This window comes from Quercus suber, unplaced genomic scaffold (assembly GCF_002906115.3).
Source record: "Quercus suber isolate HL8 unplaced genomic scaffold, Cork oak 2.0 scaffold_666, whole genome shotgun sequence".
NCBI lineage: Eukaryota > Viridiplantae > Streptophyta > Magnoliopsida > Fagales > Fagaceae > Quercus > Quercus suber.
This window is the reverse complement of record NW_027070107.1, coordinates 169273-196889: the sequence shown is the minus strand read 5'-3', so window position 1 is coordinate 196889 and position 27617 is coordinate 169273. Positions and strand designations below refer to the sequence as shown.

At 33.5% G+C, this 27617-nt stretch overlaps 4 protein-coding genes across 9 annotated transcripts; all 4 read right to left on the bottom strand.

The window, feature by feature from the left end:
• Positions 1–1633: 1633 nt before the first annotated feature.
• LOC112008236 (protein phosphatase 2C 51) lies at positions 1634–11206 on the bottom strand. 6 transcript variants are annotated; one of them, XR_010625958.1, is made up of 5 exons: positions 10482–11205; positions 6606–6711; positions 4995–5297; positions 2489–2639; positions 1634–2410 (listed from the first exon to the last, which is right to left on the bottom strand). XR_010625958.1 is itself a non-coding variant. In XM_065765950.1 (4 exons), exons 1-4 carry the CDS (start codon positions 11178–11180, stop codon positions 2361–2363), a joined length of 1158 nt encoding a protein of 385 aa, XP_065622022.1. In that variant the 5' UTR covers positions 11181–11206; the 3' UTR covers positions 1634–2360. The 6 variants fall into 6 exon arrangements, 2 of the variants coding, with proteins under 2 accessions (XP_065622022.1, XP_065622023.1); XR_010625959.1 differs by having other exon boundaries at positions 2503–2639; XR_010625960.1 differs by having other exon boundaries at positions 2518–2639.
• A 2952-nt stretch (positions 11207–14158) lies between these two features.
• LOC136064326 (pentatricopeptide repeat-containing protein At3g49170, chloroplastic-like) lies at positions 14159–17019 on the bottom strand. Its single transcript, XM_065765941.1, has 2 exons — positions 16220–17019; positions 14159–15402 (listed from the first exon to the last, which is right to left on the bottom strand). The coding sequence occupies exons 1-2, from the start codon at positions 16946–16948 to the stop codon at positions 14518–14520; spliced, it is 1614 nt and encodes a 537-aa protein (XP_065622013.1). The 5' UTR covers positions 16949–17019; the 3' UTR covers positions 14159–14517.
• Positions 17020–20396: 3377 nt separating this feature from the next.
• LOC111992597 (rust resistance kinase Lr10) lies at positions 20397–22695 on the bottom strand. The gene is made up of 2 exons (XM_065765952.1): positions 22149–22695; positions 20397–21890 (listed from the first exon to the last, which is right to left on the bottom strand). The coding sequence occupies exons 1-2, from the start codon at positions 22156–22158 to the stop codon at positions 20755–20757; spliced, it is 1146 nt and encodes a 381-aa protein (XP_065622024.1). The 5' UTR covers positions 22159–22695; the 3' UTR covers positions 20397–20754.
• LOC112017067 (uncharacterized) lies at positions 22634–26715 on the bottom strand. The gene is made up of 8 exons (XM_065765940.1): positions 26508–26715; positions 25998–26415; positions 25630–25662; positions 25218–25292; positions 24147–24173; positions 23638–23664; positions 23129–23155; positions 22634–22860 (listed from the first exon to the last, which is right to left on the bottom strand). Exons 1-8 carry the CDS (start codon positions 26613–26615, stop codon positions 22634–22636), a joined length of 942 nt encoding a protein of 313 aa, XP_065622012.1. The 5' UTR covers positions 26616–26715.
• Positions 26716–27617: the final 902 nt, after the last annotated feature.

Genomic DNA, 27617 nt, shown 5'->3' with positions numbered 1-27617 from the left:
ATAATTTGTTGCACTAGTTTTTGTGAGCAAATCAAGATCATGCATGCGTTGCTCATAATGATTGCTTGAGGGCAAGGCACAAACTCCTCGGCCTGTCAACATGTTGATCAAATGTTGCATGATGAAGCTATATATAATTTATCGGAGATAGTTCACATGTAAAAGCAAAGCATATGACAGCTTTATATGATTCCTGAATCCTGATAGAGTCTGGCTTATAATTTTTCATATTGCACTAAGGATGTTGTCAGGTTTGATATATCAAATATGTTGTACGATGTTGGTTTGGTCCATGAACAATGATATATATGCTTAAGCAATCCACCTGCCAACTCTCCCACCACCAAAAAAAAAGAAAAAGAAAAAATTCAATTTGAAAAATATAGCTTAAGCTCTCGGATGAGAAAGAGGTGGATTAGGTTGAGAATTTGAGATAGATATTCTGTTTGATGAAGATAAGGATAGTGTAATAGGTGAATGGTATGTGGTAGGTATTAAAGTTCGGATTAGGAATTGATCTTATGTCATTCTACCGTCATAGAAAACAACTGTATTAAGTAGTCCCATCAAGAGTTTTGTAGTTCAACTTGTATTTTTTAACATTTTCATAGAAAACGATCCTGATTCAAATCTCGTCTTCCTCATTATTGTAACAGTTGAATTTATATATAAATAAATAAATAAAAGTACCTAACCTTAATATGCCACAAACCTAAATCAGTGCACGAAACTCCTAGGTAATTTAAAATTGATCTTTGGTAAGTCTTTTTTTGAATGCATTCTATTATTCTTCTGTCAACTAAATTTGACGATGTAAAAAAGAAAGATGATGGTGTGTGTAATATATATATATATATAAAGCAATTAATAAGGAATTTTTATTGATCATCATCTTTCTTTTTGGCTTACTTGTGTTTTTATCTCTTTGTCCAAAAAGAAAAAGGGAGAAGAAATCATCAAATTGTCACCTTTAGGCTTCATCGATTTGCTATTTTAAACTTTTGCAATGGATCGCTGTCCACTCACTATCATCAGGTTTCTTTTTAGTCACATCGATCGCTTTGGTAAATTGAAATTTCACTAGAAAATATTGGTGAATTATGTGATGTACAATTGCAGATTCATAGGCAGAAAGTTACAAAATTTGAACACTATTAGATAAATTGCACTTAAGCAAGTTGTTGCACAGGGTTGTCAGTGGTGATCTTTTGGGAAAGCAAGCCATCAAAGGAGCTTTATCAAGGGGAAAAATTCCAATACCCATTGTCACTTTTCCTTTTCCATCATAGCTTTCAAGAATATCTATGGTGTTTTTTGCTTGATTGGATTAGACAGAAGCAACCTCAGCAAAAGTTTGAAGCCTCAGGACCACATGTTTTGCTACTATATTAAATTACACACTATTGTTCTAAAATTTGAAGACCTGGTGTGTCTCATTGTGATAAATTATGATAAATTACACTTTTTTTTTGGTGGGGGGGGGGGGGGTANGTTCATTTTCACTCCAGCTTTGTGATGTAGGAACTTCGTCCATAAACCCAAGCCGAAGTGAAATGTTTTACCAACATCATGGACGATACTAATAAGGTATGTTCATAAATCCTTAAAACATGGTCAAAAATTATAGAAACAATAGAAATGAAAATCATTCATTCATTCATTCAAGAAATTTAAGGGTAGACCACCACAGTCCAAAAACCCTTGAAAGTAACAGGTAATTGTTAATAAGAGCTCGTCCATAAACTTGGACGAGAAGATTGTACTTAACTAAATTTAAAAAAAAAAAAAAAAAAAAAAAAAAAAAAAAAGAAGAGAGAAAAAGAAGAAAATAAAAGCCCAAAACAACGGGCATCTCCAAAAAAGATTAAACATAAATTTTCTAAGGAAAACAAAATCACTTGGGTACGTCCTCAGTAACTTCAGTGTTAGCATCGTCCATAACATTTACATCCTCGGAACTCGTCTGTAGCAAAGAACTCTCTGTGGCAAGGGGAAGCTTGAAGGAATCAAAGTTTAAATCAGGGTAAGCTTCTTTGGCATCAGCACGGAAGTCCTCATAACTAGCAGCATAGTAGCTATCTAAACGATTCTTGTACTCGTCAGACTTCTTGAAGGCTGAAATGGCTTCCTCACGTGCTTTCTCCAAGGATGAAGCGAACTCTGAAACTTGTCCCTCCAAGTAAGCGATGCAAGTATCTTTTTCAATAGCATCTGCTTTTAGTTCCTTAACCTCGTCCTTCAGTTTTGTCTCTGCTCCTTGCAAACGGTTGAGATCCTCAGACAACCTGATCACTTCCCCCTTCTTCAAAAGAACATCGTTATTCAGCTCCTTGGCTTTCTCCTTTTCCGTCTTGGCCTCCTCAACAAGTTCCTTCGCTTGGCACATCGCTATATAAAACTTTGACATAGCCTGTATATGGACGAAGGAAAGTTAAAAATTCTGTTCAAAAAGAAAAGATGAAAAACTATTATGAGATTACGATAATACAGTAAGAATTTCACTGGGGAGGAAGATACTAACTTAGCCATCAGAGGGTCTTAGGCCGGTCCACCCCGGTCTCCTCTGACAGCGTGTTTGCTTTTTAGGCTTTCGCTACCGCTCTTGATCCATTGAAGCCGAGTTGTTCAGCCTACTGATCCTGTTCATCATCAAATGTTTTTATTAAATGGTATATAAGAAGTAATTTTTTTGAAGTTGGGTAAATTACATGTAGTAGATGCCATTTTTTTCTCTCCCATTTGAATACACTCTACGTGTTTTGGCGGACTCAAGTAGAAAATACCCAAAACCACCAGTATTCTTCCAACATTTCATCTCTCGGCTAAATAAAAGAAAATCATGTTTTCTTCCCACTTTTTTCTATCATCTTTTTTTATTCTCACTTCTTATAACCCCAACCAAACGCAAGGTAAAGGATTTGAATCGATATTGTACACAAAGTCCCAAGGTCACGGGCTCAAGCTTGCACAAGGGGAGTGGGTATATCTCAAATACAATAATTCCCGCCAGCTTTCAATCAGTGTCTCGTGCAAATTTGAAGCTCGTCTTGTTTTTATAGGCCTATTTCAAATATTAACGTGTGGGAAAGGTTACTCATCAGTTAAAAAGACCATCGCATTCACGTTTACATCCTATGTTTCATGTGCCTCAACTAAAAAAGAAGGTCGGACAAGTGGTACGAGTTGTAACGAATTAACTTTGCCCAAAGGTCGATAATAATGAAGTTTCCGTGGTCTTAAAAAGTTAAAACCCAAATGGATTACAAGCAAACATTCATTGGATTATATGTCTCGCCAGAAAGTTGTTATAGAAGTCTTGGTACAATGGCATGGACGACTTCCAGTTTAGGATGCAATATATATAGCCTCCGTTCGAAGCATTGCAACGATAATCTTCTTACCTAAATCTTGAGGAACAGATTTGTCTCTAAACTCTAAAGGGAAGGAAATGCTATTACTCATCACGTTGCATGATTATGCATTGACAAATTGCGTGAGATAAGAGCAGGTAATAGATATCAGTTGGTTGATATGGGAGCGGTTTTTGATGCATTATTAATTCCTTATTGAATTGATTAGGCTTATCAAATAATACATCATATTTTCTCTATAAAGAAAAAATAATAATACATCGTATCTCTAAGTTTATGTAGTGGCGGCTTTAAGAATTTTTTTTAGGGTGGTTCTTAAGAAATTTAATTTATACAAAATTTAATAAAAAGACAATTTGAATAAATCAATGTCACCAAAAAAAAAAAATACAAATACATGAAATAGTACAATTTTTTTTTGTATTAACAAAGAGAATAAGAAAAAATATAAACTAATAAAGAAAAAGTGCAAATTGAAAATGCTGATATAAGAATAATAAAGTGACCAAAATAATTTCATAACAAATCTTATACAACAAATTGTTAGCATGTTATTGGTGGGTAAAACATGTCAATATTGAACTCAAATTAGAATTAGTAACAACTTACCACATAAGTTTTATTATGAAATACTGAAATTTGTAAAAATATTATGGATGTAGCATTATTTTATATTTGCTGAACTCAAATTCTTATGATTTTTAGGTAAGGTATTCAACATTTTTATTAGAGGGGTCAAATTCAGTTAATTTAATATATAATATTTTTTTTTTTAAGTATATATATATATATATATTTAAAGTCAAGGTAGCCACTGAATATATTAGATTAAAATAACTATTTATATATAAAAAATTTTGCATGTATATAAAATATTTCTTGACAAGTGAGAATGATCCTACGACCTCTCTCACATACGAGTAGAGCTGCCAGTGAGTTTATGATTAGCTGGATACCTTCTTTTATTATTATTATTATTATTATTTTGGGTAAGAGATTAGGTGGATACCTCTTTCGTAGAAGTTGATGTTTTTTAATATATTATAACAGATGAACTGTTAAGATAAATTAGGTATGATACCTATCAATATGTATGCATAGTAATAAAATCACGAATGACCCATTTTTGATATATTTTTCTCATTCTTTTTCAAATTGTATACGACCATATGCTGATCAGCTATAAAGGCCAAAGAATTGCATTTAATGACTATGGTAAGAATTTCAAATTTAAACTCAATAACCCCTCCTCTCTCTTCCTGTTCTTCAGGAGAATTTGGTCACCTTCAAATCTGACCATTGTCATTCATTTCTGTCCTACACCATTATATGATTAGAACTTTCAGGAAAGTGGAAACCATAGGCATAAGCCCATCACAGTGTTACAGATACTTAACATAACCAAGTAGTTCTTCATTTTCTTTTTTTAAGAAAATAAAATTATATGATAATTTTACCATACACAAAAATATAAAAAAAAAACAAACGTGGGAGAGAGAGTTCCCTCTCTTACATGCATCTTAATGCTTGGAGAGATGAGTGAAAAATAGCTAGTTCTCAAAGCTAGGCAGAAGAGTTAAAAAGCATTGTTAATTACGAGTAAATATTATAAGCTGGAAAAACCTCTGGGTTTCCTTAGCTCAACTACTATCACACTGATATTATCTTTGCTCCCCCGAGCCATTGCTAGCTCAGTTAACACTGCCGCAGCCTCGGCAGCGCGACTCTCATTCTCAACTTCCACTTCCAGGGATTTCCTCCTCAGTCTTCCTTCAAGACATCTCTTCACAATCTGGCATGCAACTTCATTTGATATAACGTCCCACAAGCCATCACTGGCTAGGATAAGGAATTCATCATTATTGCTTCGTTTGGTCACTGTAACTTCTGGCTTGGATATCACATAGGGTCTGAGGCAGTGATCACCTGCATGCAATAAGTAAGGAGAATGATTGGTGGTGATGACATTTCAGATAATATAAGCAGTGGTGAAACTATGGATTTTTTTTAAGGGGCCAAGCTCTCTCTCTCTCTCTCTCTCTCTCACACATTAAGTTATTCCTTATAAATGTTAGTCAAAACAATTTTTTAATAGTCAGTTTGTAAATGGTATACCATCTAATTGTTGTTTTTCGCCCAAAAAAAAAAAGAGTCCATATCCTTAATTCTCCAAATATAAAATATTAATGTAAACAAAATTTTTAAAAAAAAAAAAAAAACTTCTCAGAAGACTTCTATTTATTAAGAAACTTAGTTATCTATAAAATATATAAAACTAAAGACGTTTGAATTTATTTTATATTAAACTCTCTAATGGAATCTTAGCACATCATAATTTCTTTAAATATTAAAATACATAGTTTCATATGCTAATGAAACCATAATAAATAACTAATTTTATAATATATAGTTCCAAATAGAAACATAATAAATGCCTAATTGTATGTATGATTTGGTGATTATATAACATGACATCATGCTTAACATCCCGAATTGATACACCCCATTCCTTGTCTGAGTTGTCTCTTTTGTGTAATTTTGAAAGGGGACTAGTTCCCTATATTTTGTAGTCTGAATGCTTTCTCTTTGTTTCAATGAAAAATTGAAAAGTATTATTCAGGGAAAAAAATTTATGGCATTAAGTTATCTTTATTTAACAAATCATTGCGAAACCTAAGTTGATTTAGGAACAACCCTATAAATTTAAATCCTACCACAAAGAAGAGTAAGGCAAAAGGATCCAACCGTGTTTCCTTTCTTTGCTTGTAGTTCTTATTGGCAAGCATATGCATAAAAACCAGATATCCATTTATTAGCAAAATTTTTGGGGATGTAACGAGGGAACACCTTAACAACAAATGATAAGAACTTTCCATTTTTTAGTTTTTGATAAGTTAATAGTTATAAGTGGGGAAGGATGGTATTGAACGTGGTTCTCCTCATGTTAAGATGCTTGATTTTCCAAGGGCTGCTTTAATAATCGAAAGTGATGTCCTTGCAAATCTAATGGTAAATTGATTGATTGGTGATGGGTCATTCTCAACTCTAATGGCCACTTGTGCTAAAAGCTTAATAGCTACCATCACCATTTAATTTTCTATATGCCACTAGCATTTTTTGTTTTTGAGTGAAGAATGCCACACTAGCATTTGAGTAGTCACGAGCATATTAAACCATCATTATTCTATGAAGAACATTAGTGGCATAAGAAGTACATAGAGGATTACTACATACCTATTGATCTAGAAGTGGTAAGAACTCCTAGAACGCGATGTCCATTCCAGTTTATGACCTTTCCACCAGCGGCTTCAATTCTCTTCAACTCATCTGGTCTGTCAGGCTATTAACACAAATGATGCATCAATCATGATTTAGATATTGTCATAAAGCTGACTTCTTATAATCAAAGGATATCAACAATGAATTTGTGTGGTATATGTAAAGAGGACACTGAAAATATAAATGTGATCTACAATATGCAACCCTGTCACCATGAAACTAAGTTCAATGATAAGCGGATAAAGCAAAAAATTAATGATTAAAAAAACATTGCTAAAAATACATGGAGTAAATACCTTGCTACTACCAGTCAAAGACAATTCAATATGCAATTATATAATTCTATGAAATATAATAGCGACATACTCTCTTCTTTTGTATAATATTAATAGTGGATCTTACTAATTGAATTCATAGTAGAATCCATCTCTTCTTTTGTATAATATTAATAGTGGATCTTACTAATTGAATTCATAGTAGAATCCATCATTCATGTGAGAGATGGAAGTAAGCCATTATTGAGCAGCGAATAAAGCCCAGAAACTAGCCGTATGACAAATTTAAACACCACTTCTGGGATTCTTGTTTAATACCTCTATAAATTACCATAACAAAGAATCATAAATTTGATGTTCACGAACTTCTTGAAGATTGTCCAGCAATCACAGTGGACGAGAGTTGCCCCAGTGACCCGTGGATAAGAGACAGAAGGAGTATCCTGGAATTCATAAGGGATTTATACTTGACAAATGTTTTCACTTCAAGCACCCACAGACATAGTTCTTCTAAAATAAGTAACAGCACATTGAAGATAAGTGCTCCCTAGTGAAATAAATTGTGCCTAACAGAAGTTGATTATCAATCACACTGTAATTTACTCGAAACATCCTCAAATGATCCATTAGCTCACTATCATGACCCTTACAACTAGTCACGTGGTGCAATAAGGAGTGGTCAACAAAAAAGTCAAATGTTTCGCTTTTATATTATACTAGTCGCTAAACCAGCCATGCGATGCACAAGAAAGTTCTTAGAAAAGCTAAATTTTATTTTATCAAATTAAATGGTTTTTCTGTCAATTTAGTGAGAAAATGAATGTCACCATTAATGGTGATTTCAGAAAGATCTTATTAAAAGCCAATACAATAATTTAATCTGTATCCAAAATACTAAATAATGTTTTCAAATGGTTGAGAGAAATTTAATTAAGATAAACGAACCTTTCCGCTATGGATTTTAGGGAATAAGTTACATAAATGGTTAACTAGAGCACTAATATTCAAAGGAATACACATAATTCATTAGAATGAAAAGGATTTGAGGTCAAACATCACCAACAACCAAATAAATGAAGTCTTCACTCAGTATTAACAATAAAATTCTTATTAATCTAGTGCAATATAGAACAAATGTAGATTTTATAAAAATATCCTATAATACATATAAAATATATCTTACTCTCATATTCATGTGTCAATGCTTTAAAATTCAATCAAGATGCATCAACTACATATTATTCCAATGTTTTGAAAAAACAGGACTTTATATTGATTGAATCAAGATGCATCAACTACATATTATTTTAATGTGTAATGCCATCACTGAGCAATATCTTTGTGAAAAATTCAAATCATGAGTCTGAGTTCAAGGATAATCCGATAATAGCCTAAACGAACTGTTTTGTGCGCCTAAAAACAATAAGCACCCACAGACATAGTTCTTCTAAAATAAGTAACAGCAAATTGAAGATAAGTGCTCCCTAGTGAAAAAAAATTGTGCCTAACAGAGGAAGTTGATTATCAATCACAAGGGATTTATACTTGACAAATATTTTCACTTCAAGCACCCACAGACATAGTTTTTCTAAAATAAGTAACAGCAAATTGAAGATAGGTGCTCCCTAGTGAAAAAAATTGTGCCTAACAGAAGAAGTTGATTATCAATCACACTGTAATTTACTCGAAACATCCTCAAATGATCCATTAGCTCACTATCATGACCCTTACAACGTGGACTCAATATAGTTGGTGTCCTAATTAAATTACTAATTTTACAACATGGCGTTGAACTATTTGTCACCTGTAAAGTCACAAAAGAACTTTATTTTTAAATGAAGTCACTAACTTGCAATATATTCGTATTTTATAAAAGGCAAAGTTTAGCTTTAAACTAGTTTAGAACTTTCTTTTCCAACTTATTACATGATGATTTATTACACTATCATGTGAATTATTTAAACAAGTCATGTGATTAAAATTAGACACAGATAATCACTTCAATTTACACATAATAGATTGGGGCTAAACTTTTTCCTTCTATAAATTAGAGCTGGGAATTTTTTTTTTTTTTTTTTTGGTTTTGTTTTTCAACTCTGTCTAATTTTCAATAATGTAGTGTTAAATTTTTTTTTTTTTTTTAAATTACAACAATGGAGTGTGATGTTCAAACCTATTTCTCTTGGTAAAGAACTGCTGGTTAAAATTACCACCACTCACGAGTCCAAATCTTCTGTCTCACTTTTCCTGCTCTATTCTATACTCCACCAATAAATACTTGCCACGTGTTCACCTTATTAATTAAATATTATCATTATTGACTTATTAATACTACAGTTATTAATTAATAGTAGTATTTAATTAATTAAGTGGACACGTGGTAAATATTTATTGGTAGAGTATAGATTGAAGAAAGAAACGTAGGACGGAAGATTTAGAACCGCAAGCAACTACAACATATCATAGGTATTTACAAAATGAAAACTTGAAATAAACCGGATGAAAGCAATAAATTTGGTTGTAAATGAAAATGTTTCCTAATAAAATTAAATTTTTAAAATGAGTTTAAAAAAATTTGTGTCTTGTGTTGATAATAAAATATTAATTGTCGTAGGGCCGACATCGAAAATTGAAATTCTGTGTGTGTATAGTATATATTAAAAGTTTTCAAAAAATAATTCCTTATTATTAATCAGTTGTTAATGCTCATCAAAAAAAAAAAAAATCAGTTGTTAATGTTCTAGGCTTGCTGAACTGAGAATTTGGTCACTAATCACAATACTGTATTATTAGAACAGTCAATTATTGCTGTGCAATTTGGCAATTCCCACTTATAAGTTAGAATAGAATCGAACCTTCTGATTCTGAATCTTTTATACGCACCCATAATCTACGATCTACGGACTATGATACTAGAAATTGAAAAAGCTATTAGCAGCACTGGCAAAAGCGATTGCTCTCTCTCTGTCTCTCTCTCCCGCTTGAAGTCTAAGGCGCTGTTTTGAACAACGTTTTTATATCATATATTCATATAAACCAAGCCAGAAACCGAACCTTCAAATAGCGTTTTTAAAAAAAGAAAACCAAGCAAACCAGAAAAAACTAACACGCTTTGGCGGCAAGACAAGGCAATGACATTGAGAATCAAATATTCAAAAAAGAACCGTACCTTATGATCACGAGACAAGGCCAAAGCCACTCCACCGCTAAACAAGACAGCCCTACAATCCCCACAGTTAGCAACCACAAGCTCCTCCCCTCCCACCACCGCCACAACTGCCGTGGACCCCACCGTCCTCCCCACACCACCACCACCACCACCTACCACCTCCTCATCCATTTTACCAAAACAACCTTCCATCACTCTCTCCCAATACTCCGATAACCCTTCTAACTCTTCACTACTACTCTCTCCGAACCTTCAAATAGCGTTAAAAAAAAAAAAAAAAACAAAAAAAAAAAAAAACAAACCAAGCAAACTAGAAAAAACTAACAAACTTTGGCGGCAAGACAAGGCAATGACATTGAGAATCAAATATTCAAAAAAGAACCGTACCTTATGATCACGAGACAAGGCGAAAGCCACTCCACCACTAAACAAGACAGCCCTACAATCCCCACAGTTAGCAACCACAAGCTCCTCCCCTCCCACCACCGCCACAACCGCCGTGGACCCCACCGTCCTCCCCACACCACCACCATCACCTACCACCTCCTCATCCATTTTAGCAAAACAACCTTCCATCACTCTCTCCCAATACTCCGATAACCTTTCTAACTCTTCACCATTACTCTCACCCTCCTCCACCAAAATCCCATGCAACTTTTCACTACAAGCCCTCGCCACGTGGCACCCTCCATGCCCATCGTACACTCCGAAAAAATCGTACTTTCCTCCAACACCACCACCACCACCACCACCGCCACCTTTTTTGTTCATAATTCCTAGTTCAGCTCTCACCGCATCTTCCATCTCTCTCCTCCTCCCAATAACAGAAACCGAGCCGTACGACATTACCACCTCGTCTTTCCCCGAAGAAGACACAGACAATGACACCTTCACCGAATCACCAACATCCTCCTCCTCCGATGATGAGGTTTTCTTCGTTCGAAACGTGTACTTCAGCCGCCGGACTTTGATTCTTCTCCTCGTCACCGTGATCTGACTCATCTCCCCGGAATCCAACGTCGTTCTCTGGAGATTCATTCCCACTGGCCCATCAACGTGAGGCTTCGAAGCCTCTATCAACCTCATTTATAGCGTAAAGTGGAATTCAAAGGTAGTAACTAGCGAATCTGTGTGTCATATAAAAAAGCATGAAATCTAAGCCGTTGAATTTTCACAACCCCGTTGGATTTGAAACAGATGGGCTTTGAAATCTTTTTGATGGACCACAGGCTTTGATTTTTTTTTTTTTGGTTAAACAGCCTTGGATTTTTCAAAGAGAGACGTGGGTGACTGAGATTGGGTTGGTGGACACGTGTAACATAGATTTTGAGGTTAGTGATTCGGTCCCGTAAAAGACTATCGCGGTACTGGGTCCCACGTAAAAAAAAAAAAAAAGTTGTGTTGTGTCTCTAGACAAGTCATTACGTGGCGTCTCGTGTTTCGAGTGCTGATTCTGCTTTGTTGATGAGTCATTGGAGTCTTCGTTCTCTGACAATGAAGTGGGGTTTTTTTTTTTTCAACTTTTTGAAAAATCAAATCAAGTCGCATTCAGAAGTGGTGGGAGAGTACACGTGTCGTGTTAACCGGGGGGTCGCGTGCCGGAGCTGCACCTCGTACCTTGTGTCTCTGCCGATATTTCGTGTCGAGTTTCTTTTACTATGATTCTATGAATAATGTTTTTTTAATCTCGTTTTATTTAATTTAAATATTATTGTGTTAGTTGTGTCGAAAAAAATGTATATTATATTGTTTTGGATGGATGAAAATATCCCGTGAGGTATGATTGGGTCAACTGTTGGGGACGTGACTCACTCATGAAAGTTGATTGGGTGCCAATATGGTTCTTCTTTTTGTGTGGGTTTCGGTCTGTACCTTTTAAAAAAATAAACTTATTTAAATGATTTATCTTTTTATTTTTGAGAAAAGATTAGAAATTAAACTAGACTTTAATAAATACAAAACAATTTTACAATAAATTTCTTTATTGCTGAGGTGGTTAGTTACTATTAATTTTTATACGTACCTATTATTTTTAATTTTTCTTTCACTATTAATAACTTGTCATCTAATAAAATTATGAATTTTATCGTTCTTCCAAATTTATTAAACTTAAAAAGAATGCTTCAAGTCCTAGGATTAAGTTGGACTTGCTCAATTTGGAGGAATTTAGCTAAAACACATATAATACGGGTAATGGGTTGAAACTTGATCTTCGTGGGTCAAGTGATAGGGTTCTCGTTTAAAAACATAGTCTAACATACTTGTTTGAAGCTTACTATTGCTTCACCTCTTCCCCACCCTTCACCATTTGAGCTTTTGAGGTAATTTGTTAGATCGGGTAAAAATCTTATTAGATATTGCTTGATCTCCATCAAATTTAATGAGATATTCACTAGATCATGCAAGATCTACTCTAGATACAATGGAGATCTCATAATCTTTGCCATGACACTACCATGGACGAGAAGATTGATGATTTCTATAGATCCAAAAACTGGGATTCACACAACTTGCTTGTCAACAACTTGTACACCAAAAATTGGCATTTGTTGTGGGGTTTTTGAACCATCTTTAGTCAATTCAAGTGATCGATCAGTGGGGAATTCAATTGAACTCAACTTGTGGACACACTAGGATAGATCATCTTACATAACAACCTACAACCAATATTTTAAAAACATAATGCAAAAAATCAACAAAAAAAAGGAAGAGGAAGAAGTTTGAACTCTAAAGTTTTAAAATTTGAGCAAAGTTCATAAATAATATAATAAAAATAATTGAAGGATATATAAGTATTTCATTAAAAAAAAAAAGTATTACAATTCATACATTCAAAGAATAAAGGAAGATACTATGATCCAAGTTAATGACATAATTGACGACAGAGTGCAAAGTGTAACATGAGTTATAATTTGAGATGCTAATTATGCATTTTGAAAGTTTAGAGTGAAAAGTGTAATTTAGAAATGGTTGAAGTTGGTAAAGTGTAATTACCCCGAAAATATATGATCAAACTTAGTTCTGGTTCGTGATTTTGATCGATTTATTTTTATCAAAATTTAAATTCTCGTTTTTAGCTTGGACAGAACATGCTAATGCACTTAGTCTAGTTAGAGTTGTAAAACCATGGTTGCAGATTTGCAATAGATATAGGTAATTCTACCCCTAAAATGGTTATAAGGTTCACTAATATGTAAAAGTAATGTTAACTTATATAAAACACCATTTCTTCATATACACCTAAAAGAGAATGGTTGTCAAAAGTTTTATTGCTCAATTAGTACATAACTTTTGATGTTTTTAGTATAGACATCTTGGGTTCAAATTTTCCACCCTTGTTACTACTATCGAAAAAACTATAAGAGAATTGATAACATAATTATTTATGATAAACAAAAATAACTTTTTGAAAGGAAAAGAGTTATAAAATTGTGTCCTATTATTGTCAAATTCATAATGGACATTTGTATTATTTTTTACAGTATTTTTATTGGGGTTGATCAAGTTCTTAAAAGCCCTCTTCTCAAAAATAGAACAAGAAAAAAGTTCTTAAAACTTAAAAGCCCAACCCACATAACCAATCCAGCCTGACCCGAAGGGTTGTAAACAGTTTTGATTGAGTGGGAGACTGGGAGTTGACAATGAGTTCGACAATATTAGAAACAATCGGATGGGTTGAGGTTTTGGGTTGATCAAATGGGCTTTGGCAAAAGGGGGTGAGCTAGAGTTCGCCTTGTGTGGATTTTAATAAATTATGGAGTTATGGGCATGAGTATGGCCAATTTTGAAAAAAGTTTATGGGAAATTAAAAAAATTTTGACAATTTTTTCAATTTTTAATAAAATTTTTTCAAAAATGGATTTGTTAATGTGTGCCAGGATTCATAATATATATATAAAATTAAAGGAATTATTTTTCAATAAATTTTTTTTTTAACCCAACTTAATGGGGACGCACGAGCAAAAGTGTCCCTGGCCACAGAGACTTCAGATTTTTTTTTTTTTTTTTTGAAAGGGAGAGACTTCAGAATTTGAGGGAGAATTTTAAAGAACAGGCAATATCAATATGTGCAAAGGGAGAAAATGCATATAGTTATTGTAAATTAAGTGATGTTACAAATTCATAGTTGTACAAAGAGCTGAGAATATGAACTATACAGATAAAAATTACACAAATCTGAAAATTTGAATTAGAGAGGTTACAGCTAGTAGAACAAGTGATGCATCAAAGCTAAAAGAATTAATGACAAATTTGCATGGCAACTTAAGATTATTTGCAGCTGGCAGTAGTGCGTTCTAAAGTTTTCCATTTGTAGGATCTGAATCGAAAGCAAGCTGCTGCCAGTCATACAAAAAAAAAAAAAGGAAAAAAAGAAAGGAAGAAGAAGAAAGAAACAAAGAAAGAGAAGAAAATTTTTTCAACTTCACCAGTAATCATTGCAAGAACACGTCCCATTTTTGAAGTGATGAAACCTGTTTGAGTCTCTCACCACTATTTCTCTACCTCTAGCCATTGAAATAAATTTGATTGCAGTATGACAGTCTCCACAAACACGAAGATTCTTAAATACTCTAATAGGCTTTGGTTGGGATACGCTTATAAGACCAAATGCTACAGCTATTTTCTCACTGTGCTGAAACAAAAATTGCTCCTTTAGTTCATCCTCTACATCATGAAGAACAAAATCTGTATCGGGTACATAGCCCAATTCCTTTATTTTTGAAGCCAACTGGTTCAGTTCATAATAAATATCTTGTGCTAGGGGGTGTGAAGTGTCCCCAACGTGGAACTTGTGCACCATATTTTCCACCTCTATCCAGCTACAACCAGCTTCTTTGATCAAGTTTCTCTCTTTCAAATTTTTTCTAATTATTGCCACATTGTCCCATTGACCTGAGGAAGCATACAAGTTTGATAATAAGATATATGCTGCTGGATCATATGGGTCTTGCTCAAGAATCATCTTTGCAGCATGTTCCCCAAGTTCTTTGTTGCCATGAACCTGACAGGCAGCAAGAAATGTACGCCAGACTAGTGCATCAGCCTTGAAAGGCATTGAATTAATGAATTCAAATGCTTCTAAAAGGGATCCTGATCGGCCCAATAAATCAACCATACATGCGTAATGTTCCATTCTCGGAACAATCCCATGTTCTCTGTACATTGAGTTGAAGAGTTTCCAGCCCTCGGAAATTAGCCCCGCATGGCTACAAGCTGATAAAACAGCAANAGAATTGTTAAATCTTTGGCAGCAATTGCATTCTTGGGTCATACGGACTGGGTTGGCTTTAGATGTTTGTGTAGCGTGCTGTTTGGTAGACATGTATGCTAAGTGTGCAGTGGATGGATCGGTGGATGATGCAAGGAAAGTTTTTGACCTGATGGTAGATCATAATGTCGTGTCTTGGACAGCAATTATCACAGGATACGTGCAAAGTGGAGGGCGTGATAAGGAAGCTGTTGAACTTTTTTGTGAAATGATCGAGGGTCATGTTTCACCAAATCATTTCACCTTTTCTAGTGTCCTTAAGGCATGTGCAAATCTTTCTGATCCCGTATGGGAGAGCAAGTTTACACGCATGCTGTGAAACTTGGTCTTGCATCGGTTAATTGTGTGGGAAATTCTCTTCTTAGCATGTATGCAAGGTCTGGCATGATGGAAGATGCTCATAAAGCTTTTGATATGCTGTTTGAGAAGAATTTAATTTCTTACAACACAATTGTTGATGCGTATGCCAAAATTTGAATTCTGAAAAAGCCTTTGAACTTTTTCATGAAATCGAGGATATAGGAATTGGGGCTAGTGCTTTCACATTTGCTAGCCTCTTGAGTGGAGCTGCTAGTATCGGTGCAGTTGGTAAGGGTGAGCAAATTCATGCACGGTTACTAAAATCAGGGTTTGCGTCAACTCAAAGCATCTGTAATGCTTTGATCTCCATGTATTCTAGGTGTGGAAATATAGAAGCTGCATTTCAAGTTTTTAATGATATGGGAGGTCGAAATGTTATATCTTGGACTTCAATGATTACTGGTTTTGCAAAACATGGATTCGCCTCTAAAGCTATGGAAATGTCCCACAAAATGCTTGAGGATGGTGTTAGACCAAATGAGATCACCTATATTGCTGTTTTATCAGGCATTTTCTCAAACACCTTATATGCTAAATCCACATCACCACCACCCTTCACAAACATATCAATCAACGCACACCCAACACACACATCAGACTCAAAATATCCACTTTTTATAACAAACCCAAAAATCATTTTCCCAATGGAAACATTTTCCACATTCGAACACGCCCGAATCACTGCGGAAAAGCAATACTCATTTGGGCAGAGCCCATTTTCAAGCATTTGAAGAAACGTGACAATGGCTTCAGTTCCCATATCATTATTTGCAAAACAAGAAAACATAGCAGTCCATGAAACCAAGTCTCTCAAATCCCCCATATCATCAAAAATGGATTTTGCTTTAGCCCAATCCCCACTTTTTGAGTACAAGCTGATGAGAGAATTGAGAATGAGAGAGTTGAGGTGGAGTTGGGAGTGAGTCAAGTAGTGGGTGTGAACGAGTTTGCCGAGTTGGAAGTTCCGGGACCTTATACAGGACTTGAGGAAGAGAGAGTAGGTGGTGAGGTCTGGGTGGGTACCCTTTTGGGCCATGAGGTCAAGGGTGGAGATTGCTTTGTGGAGGTGGCCCACATTGAGGTGGTGGATCAGACGGTAGTTAAGGAGTTCACAGTTTGGATTTTGTGGTGATGATAATTGAAGGTGATGGCGGGACCGATTTGAGGGTTTGATAGAAGGTAATAAGGGTAGTTTGGAGGCAGACGAAAACGAGAGGCCTAGCATGTTTCTTACAACGGGCTAGAATTATAGAAGAGGCCGGGCAGGTTGCATTTTATAGGTTTGGGTTTTGGTTTGTTTGTTTTGATATTTTATTTATTATATAATGATTTTTTTTTTGGGCGCACTTTCAACCCTTACGTTTTCACCTTATTTTTCTTATTTTTATTTTGGTCCATACATTTTTATTTTATCATTTTATCACTTTTAGTTTCTAAATGAAAAAAGTATTTCGTTCTACTCACTAAACAAAAATATTCTATACGACAAACAGAATATATTGTTGACATTGTAAATATTGATGTAGCCATTAAAATAATATTAAAAAAAATTTATTTAGCATCCACGTTAGTTCATTAAAATAAGACTTTATGAAGGATTGTTGCTAGGTTTGATATTTGTGGATGGTTTGATTGACAAAAGAGCAGATCTAAAGAAAATGGAGGAAATTGCTTAACAGAAGAGCAGATCATAAAGAAACAATCTTTCAAGAAGAATTATGCACCAACTGGGGATTCTTAAAGTTTGACTTGATTGCCTCGTCTATGCAGGGTAATGTGCAAAATAGCACAGCATGGAGGGAGAATATAGTAAGTTAAGATGGGTAATAAAGAAAGTAGGAAACTAGCATCTCGAGTCTCTAAGACTCGAAATCCAAAAAGCAAAAACTGAAGTGAAAATCGAGTTTTTAAGACTCGATTTCCAAACTTGAGTCTCAAAAACTCGATTTCCAACATTTGATCTACACAAATTGAGACTTAAAAACTCGATTTTTATCTTGAAACTCGAGTTTTAGACACTCGAGATGCTAGTTTTCAACATTGTTTTGAAGCGTGTCAACTAACAAATTTTTTTAATATTTAATGTTATTTGGAAATAAAATTCCGTCTATGCTATATGCAATGTGCTGGTGTCATTGTATATTAATATTATGGTTGTAAATTGGTTTGGTATTTTGTTATTTTGAGTTTGTTAAAATTTGGGGATGTGTTAGGTTTACTAATGATATTGATCTGGGTTTGTGTTTTTGTTGTTTTTGTACAAGATAAATTCAGATATCAATTCATGTTATTTTTTTGTTTATAATTCTGTTTTTTATTTTGTTAAATTGAGAAATTAACTTTTTAAATTATATATTGACGTCGATGCTAAATAAATTTTTTTTAATATTATTTTAATGGCCACCTCAACATTTACTATGCAAACAGTGCACTTCGTTTGCAACGTAGGATATTTCTGTTAAGTGGGTAATGGTAAGGATTAAAATGGAATGCTTTTTTCATTTAGGAACTAAAAGTGGTAAATAAAAATGTAAGGACCAAAATAGAAATAAGGTCTAAGAACCAAAAGTGCATTTACGCTTTTTTTTTTTTTTTTTGGTTGATTTTGTTGGAGAACTTCATTAAGACTAGATGCATATTGTAGAACATACTATACAACAATCCTCACTATTAATCAAACTCTTATGAGTAACTGACCCCACTCGCCAGAACTAGTAACCGAGTAATTTAGGGGGTTTTCACCCTTAACGGGTTAAGCAATTTACCCTCATGCCCAGGAGGTTGTATAATAAAAAATTGTGAATATCCATATATCTAGGAGACAATATTCGACGTGTCCCACGAACATGACACGGGCATGACACAATGTTTGTAAATTAGGGTTGAGTTGTAGCAGGTTCGTGCTAAATTTGGGTTGATACAAATTGACTCATTTAATAATCTTGTCATTTCAAGTCAAATACACACGAAACTCATTTCGACCAATTTGACTCCTTCATCTATAGTGTAGGTGACTCCTTCATCTATAGTGTAGATATATCACCTATAGTGATATCTATGAATATTTGGTTTGTACACCATTCACTTTTATAGCGATATCTATGAGTTTCTACTTTGTACACCATTCAATTTTTATACTGATATCTATGTTTGGAAGTTTTAATAAAACTCTTTTCTTATCAATTTTTTTCTTGTATATAACAATGTATATAGTGTCATATGATTTAAAATTTTTGGCTAAAATCCAAAAACATATTTGAGCAAATTTTTATTTTTGTATTAAAAGTTTTTTTGTTTTTGTTATTGTAGTCCTTATCCTTTTGTCTATTGTCGGCTATAAATATAATACTACTTGCATATGTGATGGAATGTCATTTTATCATACCCAATGACAATTTTATAGATAGTAATAGATGGAAGGACCAAACTTGAGAGAAATCTTAAAGTCTAACATCTAAAATAAAATAAAATGAAATGAAATAATTATTTATGGACGAAAATGATAATTTACTAAAACAAAAAGGTTATAATTTGGATTTCGACTTAAAATTTTAGATAACATGATAATAGAATGAATATATATATATATATATATATATATATATTATATTATGTAAAAAAAAAAAAAAAAAAAAAAAAACACTCTAGTTTCCTTTTATCTTCATTCATTTTTTGCGAAAGTTAGAGTTGCTTGTGATCAAACCATTCCAATTCTTGGAACAAACCTCGCACATTGTTGTCACAGGTAATTAGAAGATGATTTGAGGCTTGGATTTTGTAGTTTTCACTGACACTTACCACTAACAAATAAATAAAATAAAACAATGTTACAACACAGGTTTGCTCAAGAACACAAGCAAAAAAATGAAGGAGAAAGTAATGTGTGATTTCATTAAATTGATTAATTATGTTACAACATAGCTCTGTCTTTTATACACAACGACAAAGCATGAGGAGGAAAAACATGATGTTACTATCTAACCGGCAAAGGCACAAAATAACCATCTCCTCTACAAACCAGATGCACCAATCAACTTATGACACGAGGCCTCTAAACATTTACAGAGAAATGAGAAAGACTACAAGCCGTATAATTTTGTGTGTAAATTTTTTTTCACCATGTATAAAGCTAGATAGTTTTATATTCTCTAAATACAGTGGAGCTATCATGTGTTTTCACTATTATACCTTTATTTACGTTAGTTATTCCGTTCTTCCAAAGTTTTCAAAAACATTTGTTCCATTGACTTATTGTTTTCACCGTTTAAACATAACTTAATTTTGACAAAGGTTATTGATAACATTGAGAATGTAATTCTTTATATATTGAATTGAATTGGTAGCACGATTGTTGTGACCATATATGGTTGGATACATGGTATGCATACCATGCTCCTACAGCAGGGGCAAGTAAGAGAAGCACAACAATGACCATATATGGTTGGAATAGTTCAAGCTTACTCTCTATTTGTTTGTACATTTATAGGATGCCGGAGGATACTCAATATTTCCAGAAAAGTTCAAACATGTTGAGTATTTTTTCATTTGGGCAAGTAAGAGATTGGGACATTTGGATTTCAATATGGTATTCAGAGTCCAAGTTAGGTATGATTCATCAAGCAGAGGATGTATAATCATAGACAATTTTAATTCCCACACCAATCTCAAAAAAATAAACAAAGCCATGCCCTTGTTCACTTAAATTTTTGCTACATCTTGTGCACTTAAATTAGTACACGACGAATACGTAAAAATATAAGCCATGCCCGGTTTTTCAGCATTGTTTATTAACTTAATCAATTACACATTCACAATTATAAAGTTATAAATATTTTTTTCCTCTTAAAAAGACCTTAACAAATAAATATACCACACACTAAGCAAAAAAGAAAATTTGTTGCAGGTAAGGATAGCTATCATAAATCAAGGGACCAATTATTTGTCACACAAAAATATGAAGTGTCTTTATGCTATCATATTTGTGAAGAATAACTGCCCTAGTTCCGCCGTGGTGTTAACTTTCCCTTGCATTTAAAGTATAGCCGATTGACTTGATTCACTTGATTGAAATGATGAACTAGTTGAATTTGAATTGTCTCCTACATCCCCTGTTGGTCTCGGCGGTGATGATGATAGGAAAGGCTTGGAAGGCATTTGTAAGCATTCAACTTCTCCTTCAAGCATTTCTACAACTTTGTTCATTGAAGGACGGTCACTAGGCTTCATTTGTATGCACCATAATGCAACTATGATCATCTTCTTAACAATTTTCTTTTCCTCCTCTGTGGCATCTTCTATTTCTATGTCATTTCCTTCGCTAAATTGGCCATAGACCCAAGTTGGGAAGTAAATTTGGCTTGAATGGTCTACAGATGCATTCACATTCTTTCTTCTGCTTGCCATTTCCAACAATAACATGCCAAAACTATAAACATCAACTTTATAGGAAACCCCTCCAATGTTTTTATAAAACAACTCTGGAGCTATATATCCTAATGTTCCTCTTGCAGCAGTCAACGACACTATGCTATCATTCGTTGAATAAAGTTTTGCAAGCCCAAAATCAGAAACTTTGGGAATGAAGTTCTCATCAAGAAGAATGTTATGAGGCTTAATATCAAAATGCAGAATTTGCATGTCACATCCTCGATGTAGATATTCAATCCCATGAGCCACTCCAAGAGAAATCTTATATGTTTTTTCAATACTTAAGGAAATACTTCCTTCTCGAGAAAAAATGTATTTTTCAAGAGAACCATTAGGCATGAATTCATATATAAGGGCACGTTTTGGTCCCTCAGCACAAAAACCAATGAGTTGCACCACATTCACGTGGTGAATCCTTCCAATTGTTGCAACTTCATTGATAAATTCTTGCCCATTAGCTTTGGGGTTACCCAACATCTTTATAGCTACTAGAGGGCCACTTTCAAGCTTTCCTCTATATACAGAGCCATAGCCTCCTTCACCCAATTTGTCCTTGAAACCTTTGGACATCTTCCTAATATTTGAGTAAGAGTACCTAATTGGCATAAGGTTAATTTGGCTTTGCAGAAATTCTTCAATAGCATCATACATTGATAAATGTCTCTTACGCCACTTATATATCAAAAACGCCACCACACATGGAATCCCCAAGGCAGTCTTTGTTTCAAGGTAACATAATACTGTGCAGAAACATAACCGAAATAAGCATAAGAAAACAAATTTCTTTTTGCACCTGTCAGCTTTTTTAATTTTAAGTTGAAAATATAGTTAGACTTACAACTACACACCTTCTTAATCCTAGTAATTAAGCACAATGTATGTTGTTTCATGTTAATGTCACTAATATTTGTGTCTTGTTCGCATGGTAAACTATTTTTAATCTCAATATTAAGGAATGACATGTTAAAAAAAGTAGAAGAAGAGATTCAGGTTGTTACCCATTTTCATTGACACGCGCCAATAAGCTGCAAGAAATATTAACAAAAAGAAGGTGAAATTACTTTTTGCTAAGGCGAAATGAATTGCTAATTAGTGAAACAAAGTGACCTGAATAACCTGAAAAGTCTAAGGCCTAATAAAACTGCATTAACAACTGTAATAAAATTGCAGTAAGATCTCTCATTAGGCCATGCTTAGCAAGAAATATAAACCAGTTGATTTATAATTTATATATCTGGTCTTTAAAATTGTGATGTCACTATAATTGAGTGGAGCTCAATCAAATGCCTACAATGTTCTCAATTACCATTAGTTGTTAGAATTATGTAGTTAAATAAATAAATTTATCACTTCCTATTTCCTAACATCTTAAGCCTTTGTAAGAATTGGTAATTTAATATTAGTTAACTTATTGATGGGGCTAATGAATTTGGCCATTGAGTCAAGCAAACCTATTTTAATTAGGTTATAATAGAGTAAATGTTCAGACATGCATTCTGCATTGAATATTAAGTACTAAGCCTTTATTCTCACGGAAATATTGGGAGCTAGTTGAGTAAGAGTACCTAATTGGCATGAGGTTAATTTGGCTTTGCAGAAATTCTTCAATAGCATCATACATTGATAAATGTCTCTTACGCCACTTATATATCAAAAACGCCACCACACATGGAATCCCCAAGACAATCTTTGTTTCAAGGTGAAATGATACTGTTCAGAAACATCACCAAAATAACTATAAGAAAACAAATTTGTTGTTGCACTTGTCAGCTTTTTTTTTTTTATTTTTAGTTGAAATTGTAGTTAGACTTACAACTACATACCTTCTTAATCCTAGTAATTAAGTACAATATATTTTGTTTCATGTTAATGTAACTAATATTTACATCTTGTTTGCATGGTAAACTATTTTTAATCACAATCTTAAGGAATGATATGCTAAAAAAATTAAAGTTGAAGAAGAGATTTAGGTTATTACCGATTTTCAGTAGTATGAACAAATTTTCTGCAAGAAATATAAACAAGAAGAAGGTGAAATTACTTTTTTCTAACGAAAAATGAATTACTAATTAGTGAAACAAGTGACCAGAATAACTTGAAAAGTCTAAGGCCTAATAAAACTGCATTAACAACTCTAATAAAACTGCAGTAAGATCTTACATTGGGCCATGCTCAACAAGAAATATCAACAACCTCAAAAGCTGGTTGGCTTTATAATTTATATATATGGTCTTAAAATTGGGATGTCACTTTAATTGAGTCAAGCTCAGTCAAATGTTTTCAGAGTTCCATATAAACATTAGTTGTTAAAACTTATAAATTATGTGGTTAAATTATTAAATTATTTCTCAACATCTTAAACTATTGTTTCATGTTAAATTTAACTAATATTTATGTCTTGTTTGCATGGTAAACTATTTTTAATCACAATCTTAAGGAATGATATGCTAAAAAAATTGAAGTTGAAGAAGAGATTCAGGTTATTACCGATTTTCGATATTATGAACGATTCTTCTGCAAGAAATATAAACAAAAAGAAGGTGAAATTACTTTTTGCTAATGAAAAATGAATTACTAATTAGTGAAACAAGTGACCAGAATAACTTGAAAAGTAAGGCCTTATAAAACTACATTAACAACTCCAATAAAACTACGGCAAGATCTTACATTGGGCCATGCTCAGCAATAAATATCAACAACCTTAAAAGCCAGTTGGCTATATAATTTATATATATGGTCTTAAAATTGGGATGTCACTTTAATTGAGTCAAGCTCAATCAAATGCTTTCAGAGTTCCCAATAAACATTAGTTGTTGAAACTTAGAATTATGTGGTTAAATTATTAAATTTATCATTTCTCAACATCTTAAACTATTGTTTCATGTTAATGTAACTAATATTTACGTCTTGTTTGCTTGGTAAACTATTTTTAATCACAATCTTAAGGAATGGTATGCTAAAAAAATTAAAGTTGAAGAAGAGATTCAGGTTATTACCAATTTTCAGTAGCCTCACCAAATTTTCTGCAAGAAATATAAACAAGGAGAAGGTGAAATTACTTTTTGCTAACAAAAAATGAATTACTAATTAGTAAAACAAGTGACCAGAATAACTTGAAAAGTCTAAGGCCTAATAAAACTACATTAACAACTCTAATAAAACTACAGTAAGATCTTACATTGGACCATGCTCAACAAGAAATATCAACAACCTTAAAAGCAGGTTGGCTTTATAATTTATATATATGGTCTTAAAATTGGGATGTCACTTTAATTGAGTCAAGCTCAATCAAATGCTTTTAGAGTTCCCAATAAACATTAGTTGTTAAAACTTAGAATTATGTGATTATATTATTAAATTTAGCATTTCTCAACATCTTAAACTTTTTAGAAAATTGGTAATTTAACATTAGTTAACCTATGGCTAGGGTTGAAGAAATTGCCCATTAAGTCAAGCAAATGATGTTTTAATTAGGTTATAATGGAGTAAATGTTCAGACATGCATTTTGCAGTGAATCGTAAGTACTAAAACTTTACTCTCATGGAAAAATCGGGAGCCAGAAATGGTGAATTTTTATTCGAAGGAAGCTAATTTCTTAAGAAATTCAATAATTTTTACTTTTCATATCATCGATCCTAAAAGAATAAGATTGTTAAAATTATCATTAAATGATTAAACTTAATGTTTTCTTTTAACATAATCTTTTGGGAGAATTAATAATTTATTATAGTAATAGAATAGGACATCCTAAATTTGATCCCTTGTTAAATTTGCCTTTTGTTCCACCAAATCATGTATGTGTTTGATTTTTCTTATAAAATAACCAAAATTTAAAATGATAAAAATCAAATACATGACATACTATTTTTACCAAAAAGTAAAAAAATATATACATATTTATATTCATTTATTCGAGGTCAACCAATTACCCAAGTACATGGTTATTTCTCTACCTGCGTCATCAGCACACATCAGGCGCAATTACTCATGCAATTCTATTTCCTTGTTCATTCTGTATTAATTATTACTATCCTTCAAAAAACTTTTTTTGAGATAGAAACCTCACCGAGTGGATAATCATAATCTGATGCTATAGTCGACTTCCACCATTGTGCACTTTCAACAAATAAATACTCTAAGTCTGCATTTTTGACAGAAAAAAAAAATCAACATTGAGAACTTTAAAATCAAATTTAGTCATTATATGACTACAATAACTATTCCCTAGCATGTTTATATTTATTACATTGGAATGGATGGGGTTACGCACGAAGAAGCTATCTTCTTCAAAAATTCGGTAACTATTACTTTTCATTTACTAAAGCACAAATGTTTAGGATGGACCAATTGATTGCCCAACTACATAGTTATTCCTCTACTTGTTTCATCATCACATCAGGAACCATGACTCATACAATTCTATTTAATTGTCCATTCTATATTACTCTTCAAACAACTTTTTGGGATAGAAACCTCACCTTCGAGTATATATAGGATCATGTCAAGCACTCCTGCAATGACAAATAAAAGAAAAACATATCAGCGATTGGAAACCTTAAAATTAAATCCAGTCATTATACTGAGACTTGAATAAAAATATCCTAGCATGTCTATTACATTGGTATGGAATTATGGATATGGTGTATGTACCAAGAAGTTTGGTCTTATAAAAGTTTAATAGAAACAAATTGTTTCAAACAATATATACACAAAATGGTTAGTGAATAGTGACAGTGGAAAAATGCAAGAGTTCAGAAAAGAAAGAATCTTGCAAAGGGAAAATAATGCACAACATATAAATTAGAGAACGGAAAGTGTTATGGCCTTTCTAGCTTTATTTACCCACCAGGAGGACTGGACATGTACACGGTGTCGTTGCATTGGAGATGGTTCGTGTCATTGAGGTAACATTCGGAGGATATTGGGCAATAACTTCCACAATTAGTTTCGAGCCATGAAAGCTCAAAACCATATGCCAATTCATGGTGGACGTCTGTACAGGAGATATTTGGGTCATCATTATTTATTGGCCACGAAGTCAGAAACATCTTCTCTACTTGGCACGAGTCCTCCACTTGGGATGCGTTGGTTATACCAACTGTAACATATCTATACCTCTTGGAATCAGATATAGAAGAAGAGTTGTCATTATAATTGCAAGTAGAGGTGTCCAAATACAATGGAGAATTCACTGGTTTTTCACAGCTCATCCAAACCAAACTCCGTGATAGTTTGGGATACCGCTCCGGCACCGTCCCCTTAAGCTGATACGTGGTATATTTATACCAAAAAAAACTAAAATTGTGTCGATATAAAGAATAATTGGGAGTGGAGAAGTAATTGTTCTTCTGTATACCTGAGTCCACGATCCGGATTGCGTAGTTGTTGTAACTGATTTCCTGTACGTAGTATTTTCCTCCAAAATCGTATAGAACCGTACGATTGTTCTCACACGAAAGTTCATAGAATGGGGAGCCACAGTTTTCTGGGTCGGTCTCCAATCGAAAAGGAAAGCTTATGTTGTGGATATTCCCACAAGAAGCGGAGCAGGTATGATTAATCATAGCAGTAGCACAGCAAGTAAGAGCAACGAGGACAGTGAGTCCTACAGCAGTGAACGTCAATCCTCTTGCCATTGAGGTGGGTAGAGAGAGAGGGGAATAAGGTAGGTAGAGAGAAACAGAGGAATATTTCCAATGGTAAATACTAAAAATCTTCCACAGCTATATAGACAAACAAAATTAAAAAAAGTGTTCTTTCTGATTCAGCGTCTTCAACAAGAAAGTAGAGTTTCCAGTCAAAGAAAGATGAAGCGCAAGTTCGTGGTAGTCGAACAATATCAACATCAATATCACATGCGCGTCAGCACATACGTCATCTTGTTTAATTATTTGACAGTTATTATTTATTTATTTATTTATTTTTAATTCTTATAAACATTTAGTTTTGTTTTTTTTGTTTGGCTGAATGAAAATTTAGTTAAAGTAATCTTTTTACCATTGAAGGTGTGTTTGTTTTGGTTTCAAACCACTCTTGAAAATGTTTTTTCGTAAAAGTTAGTGTTTGGTTGTTATTGAAAATTGAGTCAAATTGAAAATGTTTTCAATGTTGACTATAAAATAAGGGCAATGGGGCGTAAAATATTTTCCGTTGTTATTTTCACTTCAAACCATTTCTGAAGACGCGCAAAGAGAGAAAAAGGGAGAGAAAGAAGGGCTCATAGAGAGAGAGAGAGAGAGAGAGTCAGTAATCGGCTTGCAAAATATTGTGTCAAGGGAGATAGACCCTTTAGATCCTCAGGTGCTAATTGTAATTTTATAGTTTGAACCCCCATGAAATGAAGTTGATCATTTGTTTACACTTTAGTCTACAATGGAGTTGAGTTTCGTCATGTATTTTATTACAAAAAATGTAATATTTTATTACAAAAATTTGTGTTTCTGAGCTGGATGTTGCTTTAGATTAC

Coding starts and splice junctions, on each gene's coding strand:
- LOC112008236 (XM_065765950.1), bottom strand. CDS start 11,180: ATGAGGTTGATAGAGGCTTCGAAGCCTCACGTTGATGGGCCAGTGGGA. Junction 5,298..6,605: donor TACCACTTCTAGATCAATAG/GTATGTAGTAAT, acceptor TATTGCATGCAG/GTGATCACTGCCTCAGACCC. Junction 2,411..4,994: donor TGAGCTAAGGAAACCCAGAG/GTTTTTCCAGCT, acceptor GTCCATATACAG/GCTATGTCAAAGTTTTATAT.
- LOC112017067 (XM_065765940.1), bottom strand. CDS start 26,615: ATGAACTTTCGTGTGAGAACAATCGTACGGTTCTATACGATTTTGGAG. Junction 25,663..25,997: donor GTACATGTCCAGTCCTCCTG/GTGGGTAAATAA, acceptor TTGTCATTGCAG/GAGTGCTTGACATGATCCTA. Junction 23,665..24,146: donor GGTGAGGCTACTGAAAATTG/GTAATAACCTGA, acceptor TATTTCTTGCAG/AAGAATCGTTCATAATATCG.